The sequence below is a fragment of the Trichomonas vaginalis genome, chromosome III, assembly GCF_026262505.1.
Source record: "Trichomonas vaginalis G3 chromosome III, whole genome shotgun sequence".
Lineage (NCBI taxonomy): Eukaryota > Parabasalia > Trichomonadida > Trichomonadidae > Trichomonas > Trichomonas vaginalis.
Genome location: NC_067205.1, coordinates 26,155,303 through 26,183,245, shown reverse-complemented (window position 1 = coordinate 26,183,245; position 27,943 = coordinate 26,155,303). Strand labels below are relative to the sequence as shown.

Below are 27,943 nucleotides of genomic sequence, written 5' to 3'. Positions count from 1 at the left end.
GTATATTTTAAACTTAAAGGAAAAATGAAATTCGTAAAAATGAGCATGTGTTGATAAGGGAGTTTTAATTTTTTTTTCAAAAAAATTAAGGAACTTAAATTGAGATTATCAGGCTATGTAGTGGGTATTTTTACGATCTGACTGCAGAAATCGAATCAGCGAGACCCGAAGATTCATATTCCGCCGGAAAATAGGGTTTTGAGGCGTAGATAGGGATAAAAAGATGCTTTAAGAAGATCTCAGTAGAAATATGGTTTATAAGAGGATATAGGTCAGGATATAGATTATGAAAATTGAAGAAGTGAATTATCAAGATGTATTTATGAGTAAACTATATTGTTTTAAGCTATCTAAATCTGTTTTGATATAAATTAAAGCGTATACTTATGCAAAATGCGAAATTTAAATTAATACTTTTTTTTGCTTTTTGGACACAAAGCTAACAATCCATCCAATAAATGACGTATACCTAGCGAGATGAAGCATTTTAACATGAAAGACAAGAAAATCTGATTACTTGTGTTGAAAGTTTCTGTATTTCGTCTTCTTCCAAACACAGCGTTCAGATGCAGAAAAAATGCAGCCGTAATGACGCAAAAAGACACTAAAATAAATTGGAGAATTTCTGGAAAGTTTTTACTGAGCTTTGTTATTGAACCCGAATTTGTTGCTGAGTGACAGGATATAAATCACGACATTCATGAGTAATTGTTATCAATTTGTCAATAAATTATGTTGAAGATGGTTTAAATGTCTTCGAAGGCATGAAATTAGATCCTAAATCTGTTTGAGTTAATAAAAGAGAACAAATGTTGAAAGAGTTGTCATATTGCCTACAAAATTTTCAAACATTTGCATTGAGACAATGTGAAAAAATGATGTCCAAAATACCTTTACTAAAATATTTTTAATTTGAATCATAACAAGGAAAAACAATAATGGCAGAATAAGAAAAAAAACAAAGATGTTATGATTTGAACAGTTGCCTTTTAGATTCAAAAAGAGCATAGCGTTCCCAACCACTACACTACCTTCCTTTCTGATAAAAAGCTGAATAATTAGTATTTAATGAATTCTCCAACTTGGGGATTTGCGGCTTTTCCAAAATCTGTTATGATAGTTCTATATAGCAATTGATATATATATGTTTTTTATAATCAAATAATTTTTTAGTCCAGATAAATTTTTTAAAATTTCAAAGTCTTTCCATTCTACTAACGCTCTTCACATCCATATTCTTTACCATATATGTAATATAACGCCTTATTTTAATTCCCATGTTACGATTTATTGTCGAAAAACTGTTCTTGCCCATTAACATCTCGCGAAAATTTTCGACTTTTTGAATGGCCGTTTTCAAGATCTCAAAAACTGTGGGATATTTTTTACAAAGCTAATCGACATTTATTTACCACATATATGTACTATACAATGCACCTGGTTTCATCGAATTTTTACCGTCAGTTTTCTCGTGAGACTACCTTTTTTTTTTTTTTTTTTTTTTTTTTTTTTTTTTTTTTAAAGGTAGTCTCACGAAAATACGTTATTTTCCCGATGCCTTGGAAGCAGCTTTGCAGGTTACCCGTAAGGTAACCAGTAGAAGTTTCTGAGCAAGGATGAAGAAGATTAAAGAGCCTTTTTATTGCAAACGCTATATTTGTAAGTGTCTTTGTAGAACTTCTCATAAATTCAAAGATTTCCAAAAACGAATTTTTCGATTTTGATATAATAAATGATATTTAAACAAATTATAGATGTGTTTGCAATTAAAAAAATCCGAGTTAACTACAATATCTTCAATTTTGTCGTTCACTTTTTCATGTCATACTGATAGCAAGAATACTCACCCAATTTGGTTACACTTCATGATAGTTTGAAGTAAAAAAATGCCACAGTTTTTTTTTATTTGATATCGTTATCTAAATTTTGTACAGAAATGAAATAAATTATAATATGAAACGTGTGTTATTATGCTTGTTGGGAAACAATCCAATACTTATGTCTGATGAAATGATTATTTCTACGAGATTTTGCATATTCAGCTAATTATGCTATCAAAATCAAATAACAATAAAAAGTTATTTTGTACATAATGTAACTTAATCTTTAATACTATATAGAACTTCGAAATACGACTAAAAGGTGCGAGTTACGCGGTTAAATACCTTTTTTTCGATCGAAACTTGAAAGTGAGGATAACTCAATGGGTAGGGGTATGGGTTCGACTTTTTCTATTGGGCAACTATTTTTTTCTTTTCATTGTTTCAGCTTTTTTTATGCGATTATGCATAATTATTTGATTTCCTATATATTCAATAATAAATTTGTTCCGAACTCTTAACAAATAAATAAATTTTTAGAATATTTAAATTTATAGCTCCCTACATTAATATAAAGTGTTCGAATAGTTCATATATAGTTTCTTTAAAATAATTTGTTTCATTTTAAATTGGTTTGGCACAATGCTTGACATAACATGCACAAAGCTATGCCATTTAAAATATGTATATCAATCAAGCCGATTAAGTCCATCCTAAACGAAAATCATCGATACTCATGAATTTATGATAGTCGTTCTTGATATATAATTGCGCGTTTTAAAAAATGCTTACTTTTGAACACAGAACTTATCTATCCATATTTATCAATGAAAGTTTATAAGATGCATTAATGACAAAACCTTACTTTATCAATTATAATCTTATCGTAAATTTCAAACTACAATACTGTGGGCAAATATTAAATAACCACTATGTTGCGGATTTTATGTAAGTCTGCAAACTGTAAAATGTAATTAAACACAAATAAAAAAAAAATGTAAATTTTAATCGAGAAATTTAGCAATCTTGAAAGCCTTGATCGGCATCTTTTACAAGATGTCAGTAATGCATATTCAATAACTATGAAAATCTAGCCAAGCATGGATTTTTTTCGAAAAAAAATTGTATTAAATTTCATTTTTCATTCTTTATACAAGTTTTAACCTTTGGTGCAATTATATCCTATCGCAAATGCATTATTGACGTTATTACTTGGATACTTCTTCATAACGCTAAATCTTCAAATTAGTTATGTATTTGTTACTAATAGAAGTTGGAAAGGTATTAAAAAAGGAAATGTTAATAAATATACATGTTTAATTAAAAAAAAACAAGAATAAATTAAATAAATTTATTTCTTAGGGAAGTCTAAGTTTTGTAATAGATAAATTGCTTTTTGTGTCTCTTCTTCATCAATTTCTGGATGTTGATTCTCAGGTGGCGGACTAATTAAAACATCATGGGCAATATCAAACCATTGTTTTAGTTCGTTGGCAGAAGGAAAATGATCTTCTTGTATTGGCGTTATTAATGATTGAAAATCATCAGTTGATTCTGCATTTTGGGAATTTTCCAAATTTTCATTTGGAAAATTTGAATTTTGAGATATTGTTTAAGCACTCAGATCTCATTTTTAAAATATCTGCACCAAATTCTTACATCTGATAATTTTCATGTGTAACCAATGTTTCCCAATCCATTTGCCATACCCTACTAATCGCAAATTCATTCCCTTTAATTTTGTATTAAATTTAAATTCCAATCTTAATTTCTACATTATTTATGCTAACCCTTTAAATTTGTTCTTATTTATTCACCCTCAGATACAAATTTATTTAGAATGTATTCCTCTGAGGTCTATATTTGTATTCGAAAATAAAATCTTTAAAACTCTCTAAGTTATCATTTTCTCTTCAGATATCTAATATTTTTCTAATGACATAACTACTTTGGACGCATATCCAAATTCCAAAAAAAATATGGAAAAAATAAAAATGAAATTGAAAAATACAATTTTTGATATGTAAAAAGAGATTTTGAAAAAAATTGGGAAAAAAAAAGTATCTAATAAAATTGTTTGAGATCTATGTAGACATAGTTTTTACATTAAAAAATCAATAATATTGAAATTGATCTGAATATATCTTTTTTTTTAAGTTTGAATGCATTAATCTCAAAGCATTTGATAAAATACTGGTTTTATTTCAAAATTCTAAATAATTTGTAATTAGATCTTTATGATGTAATTTAATTTTAACAAGTACAGATAAAGAGAATCATAATAAAGGTGATCTATATTGCTTAAGTAAAATTGAGTATAATAGATCGATCTTAGCAACAAGATCTGAGGAAGTAGATTTGAGAGTCGAGAGTTTAGATCTTAGCAACAAGATCTGAGGAAATAGATTTGAGAGTCGAGAGTTTAGATCTTAGCAACAAGATCTGAGGAAGTAGATTTGAGAGTCGAGAGTTTAGATCTTAGCAACAAGATCTGAGGAAGTAGATTTGAGAGTCGAGAGTTTGGATCTTAGCAACAAGATCTGAGGAAGTAGATCTTAGCAACAAGATCTGAGGAAGTAGATCTTAGCAACAAGATCTGAGGAAGTAGATTTGAGAGTCGAGAGTTTGGATCTTAGAAACAAGATCTGAGGAAGTAGATTTGAGAGTCGAGAGTTTAGATCTTAGCAACAAGATCTGAGGAAGTAGATCTTAGCAACAAGATCTGAGGAAGTAGATTTGAGAGTCGAGAGTTTAGATCTTAGCAACAAGATCTGAGGAAGTAGATCTTAGCAACAAGATCTGAGGAAGTAGATCTTAGCACAAGATCTGAGGAAGTAGATCTTAGCAACAATATCTGAGGAAATAGATTTGAGAGTCGAGAGTTTGGATCTTAGCAACTAGATCTGAGAGTTTTATCATTTCCGGCATATTGGGCCGAAAAGGAGTGATCCGCGTAAGTATGAAAAAAAGTGAATTTTGTTGTATGGTGTTTTTTATTATATCCGTTTCTCTCACAATTTTCAATAAATATTATTGTTCAAACGGAAATATAAATAAACAATTCAAAAATAAAAATGTAAATGTAAATTGAAAATGTATTATAAACATGCTAAAAAGCGTATATTTAAACTTAAAGGAAAAATGAAATTCGTAAAAATGAGCATGATGTTTGATAAGGGAGTTTTAATTTTTTTTTCAAAAAAATTAAGGAACTTAAATTGAGATTATCAGGCTATGTAGTGGGTATTTTTACGATCTGACTGCAGAAATCGAATCAGCGAGACCCGAAGTTCATATTCCGCCGGAAAAATAGGGTTTCGAGGCGTAGATAGGATAAAAAGATGCTTTAAGAAGATCTCAGTAGAAATATGGTTTATAAGAGGATATAGGTCAGGATATAAGATTATAAAATTGAAGAAGTGAATTATCAAGATGTATTTATGAGTAAACTATATTGTTTTAAGCTATCTAAATCTGTTTTGATATAAATTAAAGCGTATACTTATGCAAAATGCGAAATTTAAATTAATACTTTTTTTTGCTATTTGGACACAAAGCTAACAATCCATCCAATAAATGACGTATACCTAGCGAGATGAAGCATTTTAACATGGAAGACAAGAAAATCTGATTACTTGTGTTGAAAGTTTCTGTATTTCGTCTTCTTCCAAACACAGCGTTCAGATGCAGAAGAAAATGCAGCCGTAATGACGCAAAAAGACACTAAAAAAAATTGGAGAATTTCTGGAAAGTTTTTACTGAGCTTTGTTATTGAACCCGAATTTGTTGCTGAGTGACAGGATATTAAATCTACGACATTCATGAGTAATTGTTATCAATTTGTCAATAAATTATGTTGAAGATGGTTTAAATGTCTTCGAAGGCATGAAATTAGATCCTAAATCTGTTTGAGTTAATAAAAGAGAACAAATGTTGAAAGAGTTGTCATATTGCCTACAAAATTTTCAAACATTTGCATTGAGACAATGTGAAAAAATGATGTCCAAAATACCTTTACTAAATATTTTTAATTTGAATCATAACAAGGAAAAACAATAATGGCAGAATAAGAAAAAAAACAAAGATGTTATGATTTGAACAGTTGCCTTTTAGATTCAAAAAGAGCATAGCGTTCCCAACCACTACACTACCTTCCTTTCTGATAAAAAGCTGAATAATTAGTATTTAATGAATTCTCCAACTTGGGGATTTGCGGCTTTTCCAAAATCTGTTATGATAGTTCTATATAGCAATTGATATATAATATTGTTTTTATAATCAAATAATTTTTTAGTCCAGATAAATTTTTTAAAATTTCAAAGTCTTTCCATTCTACTAACGCTCTTCACATCCATATTCTTTACCATATATGTAATATAACGCCTTATTTTAATTCCCATGTTTACGATTTATTTGTCGAAAAACTGTCTTGCCCATTAACATCTCGCGAAAATTTTCGACTTTTTGAATGGCCGTTTTCAAGATCTCAAAAACTGTGGGATATTTTTTACAAAGCTAATCGACATTTATTTACCACATATATGTACTATACAATGCACCTGGTTTCATCGAATTTTTACCGTCAGTTTTCTCGTGAGACTACCTTTTTTTTTTTTTTTTTTTTTTTTTTTTTTTTTTTTTTTTTTTAAAGGTAGTCTCACGAAAATACGGTATTTTCCCGATGCCTTGGAAGCAGCTTTGCAGGTTACCCGTAAGGTAACCAGTAGAAGTTTCTGAGCAAGGATGAAGAAGATTAAAGAGCCTTTTTATTGCAAACGCTATATTTGTAAGTGTCTTTGTAGAACTTCTCATAAATTCAAAGATTTCCAAAAACGAATTTTTCGATTTTGATATAATAAATGATATTTAAACAAATTATAGATGTGTTTGCAATTAAAAAAATCCGAGTTAACTACAATATCTTCAATTTTTGTCGTTCACTTTTTCATGTCATACTGATAGCAAGAATACTCACCCAATTTGGTTACACTTCATGATAGTTTGAAGTAAAAAAATGCCACAGTTTTTTTTATTTGATATCGTTATCTAAATTTTGTACAGAAATGAAATAAATTATAATATGAAACGTGTGTTATTATGCTTGTTGGGAAACAATCCAATACTTATGTCTGAATGAAATGATTATTTCTACGAGAATTTGCATATTCAGCTAATAATGCTATCAAAATCAAATAACAATAAAAAGTTATTTTGTACATAATGTAACTTAATCTTTAATACTATATAGAACTTCGAAATACGACTAAAAGGTGCGAGTTACGCGGTTAAATACCTTTTTTTCGATCGAAACTTGAAAGTGAGGATAACTCAATGGGTAGGGGTATGGGTTCGACTTTTTCTATTGGGCAACTATTTTTTTCTTTTCATTGTTTCAGCATTTTTTTATGCGATTATGCATAATTATTTGATTTCCTATATATTCAATAATAAATTTGTTCCGAACTCTTAACAAATAAAATAATTTTTAGAATATTTAAATTTATAGCTCCCTACATTAATATAAAGTGTTCGAATAGTTCATTATAGTTTCTTAAAATAATTTGTTTCATTTTAAATTGGTTTGGCACAATGCTTGACATAACATGCACAAAGCTATGCCATTTTAAAATATGTATATCAATCAAGCCGATTAAGTCCATCCTAAACGAAAATCATCGATACTCATGAATTTATGATAGTCGTTCTTGATATAATTGCGCGTTTTAAAAAATGCTTACTTTTGAACACAGAACTTATCTATCCATATTTATCAATGAAAGTTTATAAGATGCATTAATGACCAAACCTTACTTTATCAATTATAATCTTATCGTAAATTTCAAACTACAATACTGTGGGGCAAATATTAAATAACCACTATGTTGCGGATTTTATGTAAGTCTGCAAACTGTAAAATGTAATTAAACACAAATAAAAAAAAATGTAAATTTTAATCGAGAAATTTAGCAATCTTGAAAGCCTTGATCGGCATCTTTTACAAAGATGTCAGTAATGCATATTCAATAACTATGAAAATCTAGCCAAGCATGGATTTTTTTCGAAAAAAAATTGTATTAAATTTCATTTTTCATTCTTTATACAAGTTTTAACCTTGGTGCAATTATATCCTATCGCAAATGCATTATTGACGTTATTACTTGGATACTTCTTCATAACGCTAAATCTTCAAATTAGTTATGTATTTGTTACTAATAGAAGTTGGAAGGTATTAAAAAAGGAAATGTTAATAAATATACATGTTTAATTTAAAAACAAACAAGAATAAATTAAATAATTTTATTTCTTAGGAAAGTCTAAGTTTTGTAATAGATAAATTGCTTTTGTGTCTCTTCTTCATCAATTTCTGGATGTTGATTCTCAGGTGGCGGACTAATTAAAACATCATGGGCAATATCAAACCATTGTTTTAGTTCGTTGGCAGAAGGAAAATGATCTTCTGTATTGCGTTATTAATGATTGAAATCATCAGTTGATTCTGCATTTTGGGAATTTTCCAAATTTCATTTGGAAAATTTGAATTTTGAGATATTGTTTAAGCACTCAGATCTCATTTTTAAAATATCTGCACCAAATTCTTACATCTGATAATTTTCATGTGTAACCAATGTTTCCCAATCCATTTGCCATACCCTACTAATCGCAAATTCATTCCCTTTAATTTTGTATTAAATTTAAATTCCAATCTTAATTTCTACATTATTTATGCTAACCCTTTAAATTTTGTTCTTATTTATTCACCCTCAGATACAAATTTATTTAGAATGTATTCCTCTGAGGTCTATATTTGTATTCGAAAATAAAATCTTTAAAACTCTCTAAGTTATCATTTTCTCTTCAGATATCTATAATTTTTCTAATGACATAACTACTTTGGACGCATATCCAAATTCCAAAAAAAATATGGAAAAATAAAAATGAAATTGAAAAATACAATTTTTGATATGTAAAAAGAGATTTTGAAAAAAATTGGGAAAAAGAGTTCTAATAAAATTGTTTGAGATCTATGTAGACATAGTTTTTACATTAAAAAATCAATAATATTGAAATTGATCTGAATATATCTTTTTTTTTTAAGTTTGAATGCATTAATCTCAAAGCATTTGATAAAATACTGGTTTTTTCAAAATTCTAAATTATTTGTAATTAGATCTTTATATGATGTAATTTAATTTTAAACAAGTACAGATAAAGAGATCATAATAAAAGTGATCTATATTGCTTAAGTAAAATTGAGTATAATAGATCGATCTTAGCAACAAGATCTGAGGAAGTAGATTTGAGAGTCGAGAGTTTAGATCTTAGCAACAAGATCTGAGGAAATAGATTTGAGAGTCGAGAGTTTAGATCTTAGCAACAAGATCTGAGGAAGTAGATTTGAGAGTCGAGAGTTTAGATCTTAGCAACAAGATCTGAGGAAGTAGATTTGAGAGTCGAGAGTTTGGATCTTAGCAACAAGATCTGAGGAAGTAGATCTTAGCAACAAGATCTGAGGAAGTAGCTTAGCAACAAGATCTGAGGAAGTAGATTTGAGAGTCGAGAGTTTGGATCTTAGAAACAAGATCTGAGGAAGTAGAATTGAGAGTCGAGAGTTTAGATCTTAGCAACAAGATCTGAGGAAGTAGATCTTAGCAACAAGATCTGAGGAAGTAGATTTGAGAGTCGAGAGTTTAGATCTTAGCAACAAGATCTGAGGAAGTAGATCTTAGCAACAAGATCTGAGGAAGTAGATCTTAGCAACAAGATCTGAGGAAGTAGATCTTAGCAACAATATCTGAGGAAATAGATTTGAGAGTCGAGAGTTTGGATCTTAGCAACTAGATCTGAGAGTTTTATCATTTCCGGCATATTGGGCCGAAAAGGAGTGATCCGCGTAAGTATGAAAAAAAGTGAATTTTGTTGTATGGTGTTTTTTATTATATCCGTTTCTCTCACAATTTTCAATAAATATTATTGTTCAAACGGAAATATAAATAAACAATTCAAAAAAATAAAATGTAAATGTAAATTGAAAATGTATTATAAACATGCTAAAAAGCGTATATTTTAAACTTAAAGGAAAAATGAAATTCGTAAAAATGAGCATGATGTTTGATAAGGGAGTTTTAATTTTTTTTTCAAAAAAATTAAGGAACTTAAATTGAGATTATCAGGCTATGTAGTGGGTATTTTTACGATCTGACTGCAGAAATCGAATCAGCGAGACCCGAAGATTCATATTCCGCCGGAAAAATAGGGTTTCGAGGCGTAGATAGGGATAAAAAGATGCTTTTAAAGAATCTCAGTAGAAATATGGTTATTAAGAGGATATAGGTCAGGATATAAGATTATGAAAATTGAAGAAGTGAATTATCAAGATGTATTTATGAGTAAACTATATTGTTTTAAGCTATCTAAATCTGTTTTGATATAAATTAAAGCGTATACTTATGCAAAATGCGAAATTTAAATTATACTTTTTTTTGCTATTTGGACACAAAGCTAACAATCCATCCAATAAATGACGTATACCTAGCGAGATGAAGCATTTTAACATGAAAGACAAGAAAATCTGATTACTTGTGTTGAAAGTTTCTGTATTTCGTCTTCTTCCAAACACAGCGTTCAGATGCAGAAGAAAATGCAGCCGTAATGACGCAAAAAGACACTAAAATAAATTGGAGAATTTCTGGAAAGTTTTTACTGAGCTTTGTTATTGAACCCGAATTTGTTGCTGAGTGACAGGATATTAAATCTACGACATTCATGAGTAATTGTTATCAATTTGTCAATAAATTATGTTGAAGATGGTTTAAATGTCTTCGAAGGCATGAAATTAGATCCTAAATCTGTTTGAGTTAATTAAAGAGAAACAAATGTTGAAAGAGTTGTCATATTGCCTACAAAATTTTCAAACATTTGCATTGAGACAATGTGAAAAAATGATGTCCAAAATACCTTTACTAAAATATTTTTAATTTGAATCATAACAAGGAAAAACAATAATGGCAGAATAAGAAAAAAAACAAAGATGTTATGATTTGAACAGTTGCCTTTTAGATTCAAAAAGAGCATAGCGTTCCCAACCACTACACTACCTTCCTTTCTGATAAAAAGCTGAATAATTAGTATTTAATGAATTCTCCAACTTGGGGATTTGCGGCTTTTCCAAAATCTGTTATGATAGTTCTATATAGCAATTGATATATAATATGTTTTTTATAATCAAATAATTTTTTAGTCCAGATAAATTTTTTAAAATTTCAAAGTCTTTCCATTCTACTAACGCTCTTCACATCCATATTCTTTACCATATATGTAATATAACGCCTATTTTAATTCCCATGTTTACGATTTATTTGTCGAAAAACTGTCTTGCCCATTAACATCTCGCGAAAATTTTCGACTTTTTGAATGGCCGTTTTCAAGATCTCAAAAACTGTGGATATTTTTTACAAAGCTAATCGACATTTATTTACCACATATATGTACTATACAATGCACCTGGTTTCATCGAATTTTTACCGTCAGTTTTCTCGTGAGACTACCTTTTTTTTTTTTTTTTTTTTTTTTTTTTTTTTTTTTTTTTTTTTTTTAAAGGTAGTCTCACGAAAATACGTTATTTTCCCGATGCCTTGGAAGCAGCTTTGCAGGTTACCCGTAAGGTAACCAGTAGAAGTTTCTGAGCAAGGATGAAGAAGATTAAAGAGCCTTTTTATTGCAAACGCTATATTTGTAAGTGTCTTTGTAGAACTTCTCATAAATTCAAAGATTTCCAAAAACGAATTTTTCGATTTTGATATAATAAATGATATTTAAACAAATTATAGATGTGTTTGCAATTAAAAAAATCCGAGGTAACTACAATATCTTCAATTTTTGTCGTTCACTTTTTCATGTCATACTGATAGCAAGAATACTCACCCAATTTGGTTACACTTCATGATAGTTTGAAGTAAAAAAATGCCACAGTTTTTTTTTATTTGATATCGTTATCTAAATTTTGTACAGAAATGAAATAAATTATAATATGAAACGTGTGTTATTATGCTTGTTGGGAAACAATCCAATACTTATGTCTGAATGAAATGATTATTTCTACGAGATTTGCATATTCAGCTAATAATGCTATCAAAATCAAATAACAATAAAAAGTTATTTTGTACATAATGTAACTTAATCTTTAATACTATATAGAACTTCGAAATACGACTAAAAGGTGCGAGTTACGCGGTTAAATACCTTTTTTTCGATCGAAACTTGAAAGTGAGGATAACTCAATGGGTAGGGGTATGGGTTCGACTTTTTCTATTGGGCAACTATTTTTTCTTTTCATTGTTTCAGCATTTTTTTATGCGATTATGCATAATTATTTGATTTCCTATATATTCAATAATAAATTTGTTCCGAACTCTTAACAAATAAATAAAATTTAGAATATTTAAATTTAAGCTCCCTACATTAATATAAAGTGTTCGAATAGTTCATATATAGTTTCTTTAAAATAATTTGTTTCATTTTAAATTGGTTTGGCCAATGCTTGACATAACATGCACAAAGCTATGCCATTTTAAATATGTATATTATATCAACATTAAGTCAATCACCTAAACGAAAATCATCGATACTCATGAATTTATGATAGTCGTTCTTGATATAATTGCGCGTTTTAAAAAATGCTTACTTTTGAACACAGAACTTATCTATCCATATTTATCAATGAAAGTTTATAAGATGCATTAATGACAAAACCTTACTTTATCAATTATAATCTTATCGTAAATTTCAAACTACAATACTGTGGGGCAAATATTAAATAACCACTATGTTGCGGATTTTATGTAAGTCTGCAAACTGTAAAATGTAATTAAACACAAATAAAAAAAAAAATGTAAATTTTAATCGAGAAATTTAGCAATCTTGAAAGCCTTGATCGGCATCTTTTACAAGATGTCAGTAATGCATATTCAATAACTATGAAAATCTAGCCAAGCATGGATTTTTTTCGAAAAAAAATTGTATTAAATTTCATTTTTCATTCTTTATACAAGTTTTAACCTTTGGTGCAATTATATCCTATCGCAAATGCATTATTGACGTTATTACTTGGATACTTCTTCATAACGCTAAATCTTCAAATTAGTTATGTATTTGTTACTAATAGAAGTTGGAAAGGTATTAAAAAAGGAAATGTTAATAAATATACATGTTTAATTAAAAAACAAACAAGAATAAATTAAATAATTTTATTTCTTAGGAAAGTCTAAGTTTTGTAATAGTAAATTGCTTTTTGTGTCTCTTCTTCATCAATTTCTGGATGTTGATTCTCAGGTGGCGGACAATTAAAACATCATGGGCAATATCAAACCATTGTTTTAGTTCGTTGGCAGAAGGAAAATGATCTTCTTGTATTGGCGTTATTAATGATTGAAAATCATCAGTTGATTTGCATTTTGGGAATTTTCCAAATTTTCATTTGGAAAATTTGAATTTTGAGATATTGTTTAGCACTCAGATCTCATTTTTAAAATATCTGCACCAAATTCTTACATCTGATAATTTTCATGTGTAACCAATGTTTCCCAATCCATTTGCCATACCCTACTAATCGCAAATTCATTCCCTTTAATTTTGTATTAAATTTAAATTCCAATCTTAATTTCTACATTATTTATGCTAACCCTTTAAATTTTGTTCTTATTTATTCACCCTCAGATACAAAATTATTTAGAATGTATTCCTCTGAGGTCTATATTTGTATTCGAAAATAAAATCTTTAAAACTCTCTAAGTTATCATTTTCTCTTCAGATATCTAATATTTTTCTAATGACATAACTACTTTGGACGCATATCCAAATTCCAAAAAAAATATGGAAAAAATAAAAATGAAATTGAAAAATACAATTTTTGATATGTAAAAAGAGATTTTGAAAAAAATTGGGAAAAAGAGTATCTAATAAAATTGTTTGAGATCTATGTAGACATAGTTTTACATTAAAAAATCAATAATATTGAAATTGATCTGAATATATCTTTTTTTTTTAAGTTTGAATGCATTAATCTCAAAGCATTTGATAAAATACTGGTTTTATTTCAAAATTCTAAATAATTTGTAATTAGATCTTTTATGATGTAATTTAATTTTAAACAAGTACAGATAAAGAGAATCATAATAAAGGTGATCTATATTGCTTAAGTAAAATTGAGTATAATAGATCGATCTTAGCAACAAGATCTGAGGAAGTAGATTTGAGAGTCGAGAGTTTAGATCTTAGCAACAAGATCTGAGGAAATAGATTTGAGAGTCGAGAGTTTAGATCTTAGCAACAAGATCTGAGGAAGTAGATTTGAGAGTCGAGAGTTTAGATCTTAGCAACAAGATCTGAGGAAGTAGATTTGAGAGTCGAGAGTTTGGATCTTAGCAACAAGATCTGAGGATAGATCTTAGCAACAAGATCTGAGGAAGTAGATCTTAGCAACAAGATCTGAGGAAGTAGATTTGAGAGTCGAGAGTTTGGATCTTAGAAACAAGATCTGAGGAAGTAGATTTGAGAGTCGAGAGTTTAGATCTTAGCAACAAGATCTGAGGAAGTAGATCTTAGCAACAAGATCTGAGGAAGTAGATTTGAGAGTCGAAGTTTAGATCTTAGCAAAAGATCTGAGGAAGTAGATCTTAGCAACAAGATCTGAGGAAGTAGATTTAGCAACAAGATCTGAGGAAGTAGATCTTAGCAACAATATCTGAGGAAATAGATTTGAGAGTCGAGAGTTTGGATCTTAGCAACTAGATCTGAGAGTTTTATCATTTCCGGCATATTGGGCCGAAAAGGAGTGATCCGCGTAAGTATGAAAAAAAGTGAATTTTGTTGTATGGTGTTTTTTATTATATCCGTTTCTCTCACAATTTTCAATAAATATTATTGTTCAAACGGAAATATAAATAAACAATTCAAAAATAAAAATGTAAATGTAAATTGAAAATGTATTATAAACATGCTAAAAAGCGTATATTTTAAACTTAAAGGAAAAATGAAATTCGTAAAAATGAGCATGATGTTTGATAAGGGAGTTTTAATTTTTTTTTCAAAAAAATTAAGGAACTTAAATTGAGATTATCAGGCTATGTAGTGGGTATTTTTACGATCTGACTGCAGAAATCGAATCAGCGAGACCCGAAGATTCATATTCCGCCGGAAAATATTAGATCTCTTTGGCAAGTATAACGTTGACATTAGTTGACGCAAACTTTGTTCCTGTAAACTTTTATGTCCTATGTATTTGTCAATGACGGCAGAAAGTTTCGAATTGGAAGATGCAACTGGTGAAAGTATTGTATTACAAGAACAACTTCAACAACAAATAGCTCAAGAACAACAAATGCAACAAATGAACAACAAAGTCAAGAATAAAAAAATAATATTTTTTTATTTTTATAAAAAATGTACAGAATAGATGTTTCAGATTTTATGACTTCCAAGCATTCAGAAATATGTGTCCATTTAGAGACTATAACAAAGCAGTCGAGAATTTGAAACGTTTAGTCATTTATGTTGACTCTGCCCCAGAATGTTATGTCATGAAAGAATGGGATGTTGTCATTAACAAACCAAGAGCAACAATAGTGTCTGAACAAGAATGTAGACAGAAACTTAAGAAAATAAAAGTTGTACAAGTTGGAATGAAGATGTTAGATGCTTGGGATATCTTATTGTCAAAGTTAGAAGATTTTTCAGTTCGAGGTATAAAGTTCTATACACCTTCTCCAAACTTCTATTCTATCTTCACTGGATATAAATACGAACAAGTAGAATGGAAACACAGTAATTATAGAAGCTTGGTTAGACCATGTCAAAGAAATTATATGCAATGGAAACGAAAGAGTCTATGAGTATATCTTATGTTGGTTTGCAAATATCTTACAACATCCAAGTGCTAAAAATGAAACTGCTTCTCATTATAATTGGAAAACAAGGAACAGGTAAGAAACATTCTTTACAGATATTCTTGTGCAAACTGTTAGAAGGTTATTCGAATCGAATATGACAAACTTAGAAAACATCTGGCAAGTTTAACTCCTTCAATGAGAATATGAAACTTATAGTTTGCAATGAACTTCAAAGTATAGATACAACAAAAGTTTTGAACTCAGATGCTTTGAAGAGTCTTATAACAGACAAAGTTGGAGTTGTTGAAAGAAAGTATAAAGACCAAAGAGTTTGTGAAAATGTTGCAAACTTCATTATGGTTTCAAACAATGCTGTTCCGATGAAGTTAGAAAGTTCTGACAGAAGATATGTAGTTGTCAGAACGTCAGATTCTCATATGCAAGATACAAATATTTTGACGACTTAGCAGAAATTTGACATCTGACTTTTACAACACTTGTTCTCATATTTCATGACATTAGATATTTCTAAGTTCAATCCAAGACAAATTCCACATACGAAGAGAGACAAACATTGTTAGAAGCAAACAAGAGTGTATATGAACTGTTCATAAGATGAAAGCGACTTTGAGTGTTAGATGAAAAGTCTTTATATGATGAATATAAACAATATTGTCAAGAGTATGGTTATATGCAGCGTCTAAACGAACATTCTTGGCAAATGTCAAAAGTCTTTTAGACGTACAGAATGGTGTATATACAAAGAAAAATTTTTTCTGAGTAAATTTAAAAAAATATTTTTTTATCCGATAGAAAAGATGACGAAAATATTTTCAGTAAACAAGTACATGTCAGGACTAAAGAAGAACTAGACCCATTCACATATTTGAATGTTTACTTCTACCATTTTGAAAAGTCTTCATTTGACAAAGTTTGGAACATCGAACCAGTTAAGTTTGCTATTGTGACTAAAAATGGTGCGAAATTTGAAGACTTAGACATAGAAGGTTTGTTAACAGTCAAAGAAAGTTTTGACAGAAGGTTCTCAAACCTTAAAGAAGGCAAAGCATACAAACTTGTTATACCTTATGAACCAAAGAAGACAGACGACTATGAATATTATGAGTCTAAAGTTGTAGAAGTTCAAGGTAAATTGGGTAAAAAGATTTTAGAGTCTAAGCCAGTGTTTGCTCCTAAAGAGGAAGAGAACATTGACATTGACCCAGAAATGTTCTAAAAATAAAATTTTATTTTTACATGTCAAATTTCTTTTTCTCTGGAACTGGTTCAGGTTCTTTCTTCTCTTCTACTTTTTTCTCTTTCTTTTCTTTCTTCTTCTTCTCTGGTGGAGATATGTCAAATTTCTCAGAACCATATCTATGTAAAAGTTCTTTGTCCTTTAATAGCTCATCTATTCTGTTTTCTATTTCATCTTCAAGAACAGCGCATGTGTCTTCTTTGCATTCTAAGAACTTTTGTTGGACTTCATCTTTCCAATCGGCGTCATCTCTGTCAACAAGTCTGTCATTGACAAATTTTAAGACTGCTCTTTGTAATGTTTTATGGTTCTTGTCATATTCCCAGAAACAGAACTTTAGAACAAATTCACCTTTCTTGTTTACACTATGTAAGATTTTATGGTCGACAGATGTTTTGCTGTCAAAAAGTTTGTCTCGAATATAGGTAGCGAAATCGCTAGACATTTTCTAAAAGATAAAAATTTTAATTTTTCTAAAAATATGTTAGAAAAAAAGTTTGCTGACATTGACAAGAAATTTGAGAATGTTTTAAACAAGAACAAGAGGAAGTTAGAAAATGCTCAGATAAAGCCTATACATGACAAGTTCTTATTTGCTCAGAATGGTATAACAGGTCTAATTGCACCACCTGGGTCTGGTAAGACTTTCACTTATCTTAAAATGGCTGCACAACAACAAGAACTAGATGAGAAGAACCCATTCTATGAGTTAGTAGTCATTTGTTCGACTTCTGGTCAATTTGACCAAACCGTCAATTCGTTCAAAGATATTATAAAGAAGTCTAAGTTAGTATGTATAAAGGATACTGAGTTGTTAGATTGGATAAAGAAGTACCAAAGAAGAGTTTTGAAGTATAATGCTATAAATGAGTATATAAATTCTAAGTTTACAGACCCAAATGAGGAAATGCAGAGAATATTAGAGAAGAAACACTTCAGAAACAAACAGAAAGAGATAGAATACATTTCGAAGAAATTGCAATCTTACGATTGGAAGACTTACCCCCATAGATGTCTTCTTATCTTAGATGATTTCGCCTCTCATCCTTTGTTAAAGAATAGAGAACAAGATATGTGTCGAATTCTTAAGAAGCTCAGACACTTTAACATCTCAGTTGTCATTTGTGTACAGACAGCAAAGAGTTTAAGTAAGGATGTTAAAAGAATACTTACTGACATAATACTTTTCCCCGGATTGTCCGAAGACGATTTCATGGAACTTATGAAAGAGTCCATGGCAGGTAAGTTTGACAGACATGAACTATGGGAGAAGTACAAAGTCATACAAGACCCTCATACTTCTTTCAGAATTCATATCTACGCAAACAAAGTTCAAATTGTAAAAAGTCAAGCTTGAAAAATCTAAGTGTTTAGTCTTAGTAAGATGGTAGCTTCTTAAAGCAAATACCATTGTTGAGTTTTATGTACGTGAAGAGAAGTACAATGAATTCAATTACGAGTACAATTGCAATGACAACTAAGGCAACTATTTTTGTCTTTTGCCAGCAAGGGTACTTCTTCTCTTCCAATGGTTCGGCAGAACTATACTCACTCATGAGAAATGCCAAAACGGTTTAATAGAAAAAGTGTCATTTTTTTCATGTCCGAAGACTCGAAGGTGCAACACTTCCAAAATACCGACGAACTCAGAAGAGCAGCATGGCAGTATGTTCTTGACAACTTCTTTGAGTTCTCCAGGTACACCTTGGAAAATGCTGAAGAACTCCGACACAGAGAATTTGGAGAAATTGCACTCCAATACTACCTTGACAAAACAAAGGGTAAATTAAGACTAAAAACTTAACGTTTAAAAAGTGACATTTTTATGAGCTCCGAGTCACCGAGAAAACTTGGTCAGATGTTAGCAGCTTACTTCCCTGAGGAGGATGGAAGCGTTACATACATCAGGTTCAAAAACAACGAACCTGGAATTGCGTACCAAATTCGCAATTACATGACCATGAAGAGTACGAAAGGTTTCTACAAGAGAAACCAGCTCTAAACAACTCAGAAAGAAGAGTAAAAAGTTTAATTCGTAATTGTTTATTTTTTTACTTGTAAGGGCAAGCTGCAAGTATGAAGTCGACTATCTCCGTCTTTGTTTTGACGAGCTGGACGGCTCTTGCGAGTACGTCTGTTTTGCGGTCTCCAGCTGGTGTCTGACCTTCGTAATTGCGCATGTTCTTGAGAGCTCCAACTGTAAATGGTTGTAGGATGAAGAGTCTCTCAGACTGCTTGAGGTAGTCTTCACGGTCACGAACCGAATCTGTGGTACGAGTCGAATCGGTCGATTTGAGGGAAGAGACTGAAAGCCTGTCGTCTTCCATTGGAGCTGTAGCATACTCTTTGCGTAAGCGGTTCAGACCTTCTTCGAATTTGGTCTCTCTTCGATTGAGATTGGAATTGAATTGCTAGGGTGGAGCTTGCTGGAACAACCAAGGGTTGGGGAAGTAAGGCATAGGCTGAGGAGGGTAGTTCGGGAAGTCTTGTGGTGGGTAGTAACCTTGAGGTGGAAATTGGTAGTAATTCGGAGGTACTTGCTGGAACTGAGGTTGCTGAGGAGACTGTTGTGGTTCTGCAGCTTTCAGTTCTTCTGGCTTTGGAAGGCATTCAGGAAGAGGAACGTCAGTCATCCGTTTGTGTCCTGTCGGAAGGAAAAATTTTTCCTGTCGGATGGAAGAACTTTTCCTGTCGGAAGGAAAAACTTTTTCTGAAGTTCGACCAAAAAGTTCTCAAATTTCGAAAATTTGAATGGTTTACGGACGGACAACTGGAAGAGTTCTTCCCGTCGGAAGGAAAAATTTTTCCCTTTGTCGGGAAAATAAAAGTCAGAGGGTGCAATATCAGGTGAATAAATTGGGTTTGGAACAACTTTGACATTGTTTTCCACCAAGTAATTCATTACCTTATGACTTTTGTGAACTCTTGAATTATCAAAATGAATTGCAAACTTTTGTTTTTGTTGTTTGGATTTCTCAAACTCATCAGAATTGATAATTTGAGTAAGAACATTGTCAATTAGATACTGAGCATTCATCGTATTAGGTTTTTGAAGAATATCAATTGCGATGATGCCATTCACGCCCCAAAAAACCGACAACATCATCATTGGTGTGTCAATTTTTTTCTTCGGGAATGTTTGCGGATTTTCATCCTTCGGGATCCACATGATTTTGGCTTCTGTTGCATATTGAAACCAAGACTCGTCCCCTGTTACTAAAAAGCGAAACTTCTTGGATTGATACGCACCCAATATAGAGAGGAGCTCTTTCGAAGATTGGACTCTAGATTTTTTTTGAACTGAATTAAGGTTGTGCGGAACCCAACGTGTATACGCTAGTTTGTAGTTCAAATAATTGTGCAGATAATAACTGACTGTTGTACGTGGTATCTTTGTCATCTCCTCTATCCTTCTGAGTGATGCTCTTGGGTCTTCATCTAGCGCTTGAAGAATTGCTTTGATTTTTCTTTGATCCGGCGATTTTTTGTCAATTTTTATGATGTGCGCCTTTTTGTTCATGAAGTGATACATCCTAACATGATACGTTACAGTGGAATAGCTAGGAGCATCCATACCGAAGCATTTTACCAATGTCTCGTAGATTTTTTACAGTCTTTGCATTTTTTTGCAAGAGCGAGGATGTTTTCTTTATGATTCATTAAAAAAATGAAAAAAATCCCGCCAAAATTTCCCGCGAAACCGCCTCTTGTCTCAAAATTCATTTTATATCCCGGCATGGCGCCAAAATACAACATACTCATCATATACATATATTCATATTTTTTATTATATATTTATAATCAGCATATATCTCCTTTAATAGTCTCATATAGAGCGCTGTGCTAAATGCACCTTTGGACACCCTATATTTTCCTGTCGGATGGAAGAACTTGGAATGCAAGAAAGACTTGACGAGGCAATTTATCTCATTGATCTTAACGACTGCGTAAAAGACTACTTGCGCAAGGTAATGAAGCCCAAGGTCAAGTTCATCACTATTTCTGGAAGGTCTACACTTCAGCTCGAGACTTCGACTGGAATTCCAATTCAAATACCAGACGGGACAGCCTACGATGGCATAAAGGACGCCAAAAGAGAAGCTCTTGTTAAGTTCCTAAACAAACGTCCTTGGATAAAAATACCAAACAAGGAGAACCCCCTACCCCATATGAAATTGGCAATTCAGTCTCTCTTTCACTTCTCTGGTCAGCCGTTCTACATAACCTGTGAAGGCGACATTCAGCCAGTTCAGTAAACATCTCATTTTAACTCACTTTTTTATGTTTTTACTCACACTCGTACTCACCAGGTATGAGTACAACTATTTCAACTGTGAACCTTGTATTGACCGGTCTTCCTGCAAATGCAAGTTCGGTCAATACACAGTTTATGGTGGCAAGAAAGACAGTGGGGAATGCGCGCTCGAGAGAGAATTGAAATTCCAGACCCAACTCCAACAAGAACTCTCAAGTTGCCAAAGACTCATGTGAAGAAGAAGCCTTCTGGTAAGTTTCTTATAGCCATATACATGGCACGTTTAGAGTAAAAACATTTTTTTCATTTTTTGAATGAAGCAAGTTAAATTCGTCCCACACCAATCTCAATGGACCGATGAAGAGTTTCAAGCCATGGTTGAAGGCGTTGAGAACGACATAGACGGCGAACTTGAAGGAGCTCAAACCACAATTGCAACCAAAATTGCACAAGTCAAAGAAGAGATAGCTCCACTTAAAGCTACCAAAGCTACTCTTGACCTCATGGATACTTACCGTTTAGATGTCAAGAGAGGAATAAGACAATTAAAATTAAAACTCTAAACTACGAAGCTATACTCCAAAAGTTAGCAGAATGAGAAGACTTTACCAGAGCTACTTACATGTAAGGGACTTACCTTCAAGCAGTCCGACCAAAGATGAATTTTCTGACATTGTCCCAATTTTGTCCGAAAGTCAGCTCAGATGTTTTGAACTGCTCCCAACATATCCAGAATATGAAAATTTGCCTGAACTCTTTCGGTTCCTCAAAAAACGTTTTTTGGTTCTCATGTTCGAAACTTTTATCGGAAGAGACAACAAACGTTCAGAAGAAGAACAAGATATTATTTTAAACTTGTTGTATGACTTAACTGTCATAACCAGCTTTTTGAAGTAAAACCGTCATTCTCAAACCACTTCATTTTTTCGATGTCCGAACAAGCACCGAAGCCGAACACAATGGCAGATGTCCTTTCAAGGTTGCCAGACAAGCGCCCAATTCAAATTCAAATTGCCCAATTGAAAGCTCATCTGACAAACACCATTAAGACTCTCCAAAGTAGTCTTATGACAGAGATGAAGGAACTTAAAGCCGATGTCCTCATGAACCAAGCTTCCAATGAGAAATGCCTGAACGATTTCGCGGAAACCTTGCGCAATTACGAGAGAGAGAACCGAGACCTTGCCAGACTCATCTACCGTTTCTTCGAAGAGATAGACGCCATCTGGAAGGTACTCGGAAAGGACAGAACATGCAACACCGTACTTCGTGAGTACCAAATTGAAGAAGGAATTGTCGAGGAAGAAGAGGAAGAAAGAACAAAGAAGAAGAGAAGAAGAAGAAGTTCCTGAAGCCGCTACATGGGCAACCCTTGTTGCCGATGACGGTTACGAAATTTCCCAACCCTACCCATACCAAATCCGCAACAAGGAGACAGGCAAGGTTCTTACCCCAGTCCTCAACAACTTGGGACACTTGAACCTTAACCTTCGGAATCGCGGTTCAATCTCCATGGGCAAGCTTGTCGCAATTCAATGGGTTCCAAATCCAGACAAGAAGACGAAGGTCAGACACATTGACGGTGACAAGCTCAACAACCGTAAGGAGAACCTCGAGTGGTTCTAAGAGTAAAAAAAATTATTTTAGGGGGAAACCCCAAGTAAATTTAAGTTTTTATTTTTGGTATTCGTACCAATTTTGGAATGTGAAGACCACATCCCAACCTCTGTACGTGAGTCTTGGGTCCACGTCTAAGACCCTTCTGTAGCAATTCCAAGCCCGAGCAAATTCAATTGTCAACCACTCGTCTCCTCTGTAGTCTTCAATCCATTCTTTGAAGAGACGGTCGAGTTCGGGCTTGGAATATCTCTTGCCTGGGTCCGAGACCAACATTTGGTTGAACTGGACGAAGCGCTCAGGGATGTACGCCATTAAAAAAATGTCACTTTTTTAAAAATAAATTTTTTATTTCATGCAATGTTTAACTATTTCACCATCTTCTTTAACACCCCAGTACTTACGCTTGGAGAGGACATGAACTTCGGTGAAAATTTTGTCCAATTTGAATTGACCCATCTTTTCACCGACCATTCCCATTTCAATGAGTTTGTTGTATCCTTCTTCGTTCGTCATGAGTGCGTCAATGTTCTCATAGTAAACCTTGACTTTCGATTTGACTTCGGAGAAGAATTTGTTGTACTCGTCAAGGACTGCCTTTGCGAACTGAGGGTAAGACCAATGTTCGACAATAGGTTTTAATGTGGTTACTAAGCCACTTTGACCTTGAGTGAATTCGTACTTCAAAACAAAAGGAGAAAACCTTTCAACAAAGTTGTCGACCTTCTCATAATGTTTACTCTTCATCTCTTGAGGTTTCTTAATGGAATATCCCCATGTCGAATTCATAAGCAATTTGAGTGTCATTGCAAGTTTGGGGTTTGAAGCTTTCCTAATATCATACAGTTGTTGTATGACTTTTCCAACTGTATAGTTCCTTCCCGGGAACTCACCATCTTCGTTTGGAATTCCAGTCGGAATATATTGGACAAACCTCATGTATGCAGCGTTAAGGTCGACATAGTATATCTTTTCATCTGAGTCGAACTTGTCGCAACCAATTGGTCCAGTTTGTGGAAATTCAAGTGAGTCTCTTATCTTCTGAGAAACTTCTCCTGTTATCTCATAAACATCGTCGAAGCAACCTGTTTCATATAAAACCTTCTGACCTAACTCAGATGCTCTCCAATACAATTTGACGTCAATTGGATGTCTCAATGGAAGTTTGTTTATAGCATCTTGAAGTTCTTGCAACCTCATTGGAAGTTCTTCTGGTTCAGGTTGGTATCCGAACATACCAACTCCTTGTGGAACTGTGTACTTCTTTTGTACTAGAACTTTGTCTGGAACAACTTTTGGTCTTGCTAACAATGAAAAGTTTGTTTCGTCTTTTGGTACAAAAGTTTCTGTCAGCTTGTCATCTGGAATTGGTTCCAACAAACCTTTCTCGAAAAGAATGTTTACAGCTCTGACAATGTTGCACTTACTTTTACCAAAGAATGGGTTTGTAAGACTTTCGTTCAACATGAAGTGGTTGTGGACAATTACAATCTTCAACCATGGTAAGTCTTTGTCAACAACATAGTCGTCATGTGAAGAACCTTTAGCTGTAGGTATGTTGACTCGGATATTGACATTTGCCAACGGTGCAATTTTTGCCAATTGACCTCTGAGAATGTACCTTGTCTTCACACATGACTCAAGATACTTCATCTTCTCATCTGTAACAAGACCAGAGTTCCTGAGACATGTAAGAATGCAAGGTTCATTGACAATTGTTTCAATTGAATTGTAAATTCCATACCTTGTCAAGTCAATGTCAGACTTATTTATGAACGGGAAGTATCAGCATGTTGTCTGACTGCTTGAGGGTTAGGTTGGTACCATTCGAACTTGACACTTGCAATTCCTTCAATTGCATTCAAAATGTCTGAGTCGGAGTCAACCATTTGTTCTCTCTTTGTAGTCTTGAAAGCGTCAAGAAGTTTTGCGGCTGTTTGTTCATTGCCATGTGCATAGTAAATGTGACCATCCAAATCTGTTATGGTCAATCTGAGATTGTGTCCTTTCTTATTTCCGTCTTGAATTGCAGCAAGTACTCCCATGAAGCCTTCTTTGTTCTTTCCTTCGTCAAAGTTTACTGTAAAGGTTCGACCAGATGTAATTTGACTTCTAACTTCACGATACTTTTCATATGCATATCTTGTTCTTTCCATGGGAGCATGTGCGTCTTCACCTTTTCCTTTTTTCCTTCTCAAAGGATGCAATTGTTCGTCATGTTTCCAGTAGAATCTGGCAAAGCCGTCGTGTCCTTCAACTTGAGGTTCACTAACATCGAAAGGCATGTCCATAAGACGTTCTTCTTCTAACCTCTCTAGTCTGTTTGGATAATTGGCACGTGCTGTTTCCAAATCCATTTCGTAGCGAAGACCAGACAATTTGTCATAGACTTTTATGGGTCTTCCCTTCCTATATTTAAAATTCTTCGAAACTCTCCAACCATATCTTTGCAACTCTGCTTTTATTCTAGCAGACTTTCTGTCCATTCTATATGGGGGCATTTTTATAAAAATAAAAAAATATTTTTTCTTTACTTTACATAACCGCCTGCTGCCATAAGTCTTTGACGCCAACCCATACCAGCTAATGAAGGTTGACTTGGTTTAGTTTGGAAACTAAACTTTGGTTTTGGTTTATCTTCAGTTTTTGGTTTTTCTTCTTCTATCGGTTTTTCGTCACTTTTCGGTTCCTCTGACTTTACTTCACTTGCAGGAACAGTTGTGTCGTCAACATCTTCATAAATATCATATGCCATTTGTTTTTGTTTTCCTTTCAACTTTTTGTGTTTGTTGTAAAGTTTAGAATATTTCGACTCTAAGTCAATGAGATGTTCTATAATGAACTGTTGGTCAGTGAAGTAAACTTTTCCATCTGTTGTCTCGAAAGCTCCTTCAGACTTCAATATTTTATTTGTGAGAGTCTGTTTCTTTTTTGAGATACTAGCCGTTCCATTTCTATGAAAAGTGACTTTATAGTTAGGGTTTGTATTTCCAGACCTGGCACTTTCTATTATTGAATTTTTCTCTTCATCTGTAAGTTCTTTGACAGGTTTTGACAATGGTTCTGAACTTTTTGTTTGTGGTGTCAAATCTACCGTTTCAACTTCTTCGGTCATTTCATCTCAGTAAAAAATTTTAGTTTGGTTTGTTTTCAACTGGTTGTTGTTGTGGAGGTGGGATGGTTCCTTTAATAATATCATTCAGTTTCACATGCTGAGCCTGACTATATGGTATCGGTTTAAATGCTGGAAGCCGACAAATCCATCTTGAACTCATTTGTCTCAATGCTGCATTGTTCATTTCATCTCAATAAAAAACTTTACATTCCCCACGTTTGAGGCGGTTGAGGTTGGTTATTGTTTACCCACTGTTGTGCATGGTTATATCCTCTGTTAAAGAATCTTTCACCTTGGTCCATATAGTGTCCTGCTTGGTTATAGTAGTCATTTGCTTTGTTATAATAGTTTCCTGCTTGTCTTCCTACATTGTCCATCCATCCTTGAACTTTTCCTCTTGTTTCAGGATTTGGAATAAGATTTGTTGCATCTCGTGCTACATCCCAACCTTTCTGTACAGTTTGTATAATAGGTTGTGCTTTCTCTTTCAGTATACCTAATGTACTCAAAATCTTCCTTCCAATTCCAAATGCACCTCTGGCTATTGTTCCCACTGCGGGTAAAAATCTAGATGCGACTCCTGCTAATGCGCCAAATAAACCCATTTCTTATAGGGTAAAAAATGACGAATCCGAACAAGGACCCCTATGTTTCTAAAGCGACAAAGAAAGCACTCATGATAAAAATCTTTAGTTCAACACCAAATGCTTGGTTTATGGATATCTTGGAAAACATTCCGAGAGTTAGAACAGATGGACCTCCATACTGGTTAATATTTGTTGGTCAAAACACAAGATACTGTGAAGCCATACCATTAGTCCAAAAATATTTTAGATGTGAAAACTGCTTTGACAATATTCGTTGACAAATACCATCCAACAAAACTGACATCTGACTGTGAAAGTTCTTTCAAATCAGATGATGTAAAAAACTATCTGCGTTCAAAAAATGTAAACCAATATTTCATTGTCGACCAAAACCATTCTGCTCTTGGTGTCATTGACGGTTGTATAAAAATGTTAAGAGACTTAAACCAACCACAAGGTGGTGAAGCAAATGAAATGTCATATGACGACAAGTATAGACACTTCTCCATGGCAAAGATGAGACAAGTTTTAAATATTTACAATAACCGTAAACAAAAAGGTTTGGGAAACCACCCCCCGAAGAAATGAAAAACAACCCTGACTTAGAGAAAGACTATATATTTAATAATTTAGTCAAAAGAGACAAACAAGAAAGAATGCCGGGCTTCAAACTTCAGAAAGGTGACAAAGTAAAAATAGAAATACCTAAACGCGACCCATATGAAAATACTATTGACTATGACAACAATGGGAACTCGACAGGTACTCACATTCGTGTTCGTAAAAATAGAAGAAAGTATACAAGAGAATATTATGAAGTTTTAGGCAAACATGGCAAAATGTACACACTGCAAGCAGAAGATAAAACTACTATTGTCAGACCTCGTTTCAAACTTGTCAAAGTTCAAGGTGGTATACTTTCAAAGACAGTTCCTAACAAATATAAGACAACTCCTGACGAATATGCTAAAGAAGTTGAAAATGACGACTAAGCAATTCTATACCGTGCGTAAACTGTCATGTAAGGTGGCATGTATTCTTTACTTTGTCCCGTTGTTTGTGTATATCCTGAAACGAAATGTGTATGGTTTCCTTCTCCCTGAGTGTCACTCCAGTAACAATTTATAGCAAACTTAACGTCGTCTTTAACATCATATCCTTTACCTTTTGTCATTCCTGACCAATCCCAATATCTATGCTTATGCCAACCTGCTTGAGATGTACTTAAATCTATGTAATGACTGTGTGCAGGTAAATTTTCACCTGAAATCGTTTTACTTCCACCTGTTTCCTTTGAAGAGTTTGCACAATACAAAAACCTGTTGACTATTTGTTCCCATGCACCAACACCAAACATTACTTGAGGACCTCTTGCATCCATAGATGTATAAATAGAACCTACTGGGTT

The 27,943-nt window shown here is 32.8% G+C and overlaps 10 protein-coding genes and 5 pseudogenes across 15 annotated transcripts, besides 3 other annotated features; 5 read left to right on the top strand and 10 right to left on the bottom strand.

Moving 5' to 3' along the window:
- Positions 1-18,323: part of a mobile genetic element that runs on past the window's edge.
- TVAGG3_0767330 lies at positions 10,433-10,524 on the top strand (annotated as a pseudogene). The gene has a single exon. A coding segment is annotated over exon 1 (92 nt).
- TVAGG3_0767320 lies at positions 16,576-16,940 on the top strand (annotated as a pseudogene). The gene has a single exon. A coding segment is annotated over exon 1 (365 nt).
- Positions 16,957-17,406, bottom strand: TVAGG3_0767310 (uncharacterized protein; the record flags this gene model as incomplete). The annotated part of the gene is made up of 1 exon (XM_051245858.1): positions 16,957-17,406. The coding sequence occupies one exon, from the start codon at positions 17,404-17,406 to the stop codon at positions 16,957-16,959; it is 450 nt and encodes a 149-aa protein (XP_051092445.1).
- Positions 17,443-18,318, top strand: TVAGG3_0767300 (protein of unknown function, DUF4106 family; the record flags this gene model as incomplete). The annotated part of the gene is made up of 1 exon (XM_051245857.1): positions 17,443-18,318. One exon carries the CDS (start codon positions 17,443-17,445, stop codon positions 18,316-18,318), a length of 876 nt encoding a protein of 291 aa, XP_051092444.1.
- Positions 18,324-19,214: 891 nt separating the features above from the next.
- TVAGG3_0767280 (uncharacterized protein) lies at positions 19,215-19,571 on the bottom strand (the record flags this gene model as incomplete). The annotated part of the gene is made up of 1 exon (XM_051245856.1): positions 19,215-19,571. One exon carries the CDS (start codon positions 19,569-19,571, stop codon positions 19,215-19,217), a length of 357 nt encoding a protein of 118 aa, XP_051092443.1.
- Positions 19,572-19,780: 209 nt separating this feature from the next.
- TVAGG3_0767270 lies at positions 19,781-20,732 on the bottom strand (annotated as a pseudogene). The gene has a single exon. A coding segment is annotated over exon 1 (952 nt).
- Positions 19,781-20,828: a mobile genetic element.
- Positions 20,829-20,842: 14 nt separating this feature from the next.
- On the top strand, positions 20,843-21,217 carry TVAGG3_0767250 (uncharacterized protein; the record flags this gene model as incomplete). The annotated part of the gene is made up of 1 exon (XM_051245855.1): positions 20,843-21,217. The coding sequence occupies one exon, from the start codon at positions 20,843-20,845 to the stop codon at positions 21,215-21,217; it is 375 nt and encodes a 124-aa protein (XP_051092442.1).
- Positions 21,218-21,530: 313 nt separating this feature from the next.
- TVAGG3_0767240 lies at positions 21,531-22,842 on the top strand (annotated as a pseudogene). The gene has a single exon. A coding segment is annotated over exon 1 (1,312 nt).
- A 48-nt stretch (positions 22,843-22,890) lies between these two features.
- Positions 22,891-23,148, bottom strand: TVAGG3_0767230 (uncharacterized protein; the record flags this gene model as incomplete). Its single annotated transcript, XM_051245854.1, has 1 exon — positions 22,891-23,148. The coding sequence occupies one exon, from the start codon at positions 23,146-23,148 to the stop codon at positions 22,891-22,893; it is 258 nt and encodes an 85-aa protein (XP_051092441.1).
- A 27-nt stretch (positions 23,149-23,175) lies between these two features.
- Positions 23,176-27,943: part of a mobile genetic element that runs on past the window's edge.
- On the bottom strand, positions 24,029-24,878 carry TVAGG3_0767220 (annotated as a pseudogene). Its single transcript has one exon. A coding segment is annotated over exon 1 (850 nt).
- TVAGG3_0767210 (uncharacterized protein) lies at positions 24,956-25,319 on the bottom strand (the record flags this gene model as incomplete). Its single annotated transcript, XM_051245853.1, has 1 exon — positions 24,956-25,319. A coding segment is annotated over one exon (364 nt), but the record flags the coding sequence as incomplete, so codon positions are not given.
- On the bottom strand, positions 25,364-25,948 carry TVAGG3_0767200 (phage tail repeat-like family; the record flags this gene model as incomplete). Its single annotated transcript, XM_051245852.1, has 1 exon — positions 25,364-25,948. The coding sequence occupies one exon, from the start codon at positions 25,946-25,948 to the stop codon at positions 25,364-25,366; it is 585 nt and encodes a 194-aa protein (XP_051092439.1).
- On the bottom strand, positions 25,968-26,132 carry TVAGG3_0767190 (uncharacterized protein; the record flags this gene model as incomplete). The annotated part of the gene is made up of 1 exon (XM_051245851.1): positions 25,968-26,132. One exon carries the CDS (start codon positions 26,130-26,132, stop codon positions 25,968-25,970), a length of 165 nt encoding a protein of 54 aa, XP_051092438.1.
- Positions 26,152-26,553, bottom strand: TVAGG3_0767180 (uncharacterized protein; the record flags this gene model as incomplete). The annotated part of the gene is made up of 1 exon (XM_051245850.1): positions 26,152-26,553. The coding sequence occupies one exon, from the start codon at positions 26,551-26,553 to the stop codon at positions 26,152-26,154; it is 402 nt and encodes a 133-aa protein (XP_051092437.1).
- Positions 27,524-27,916, bottom strand: TVAGG3_0767170 (phage tail repeat-like family; the record flags this gene model as incomplete). Its single annotated transcript, XM_051245849.1, has 1 exon — positions 27,524-27,916. The coding sequence occupies one exon, from the start codon at positions 27,914-27,916 to the stop codon at positions 27,524-27,526; it is 393 nt and encodes a 130-aa protein (XP_051092436.1).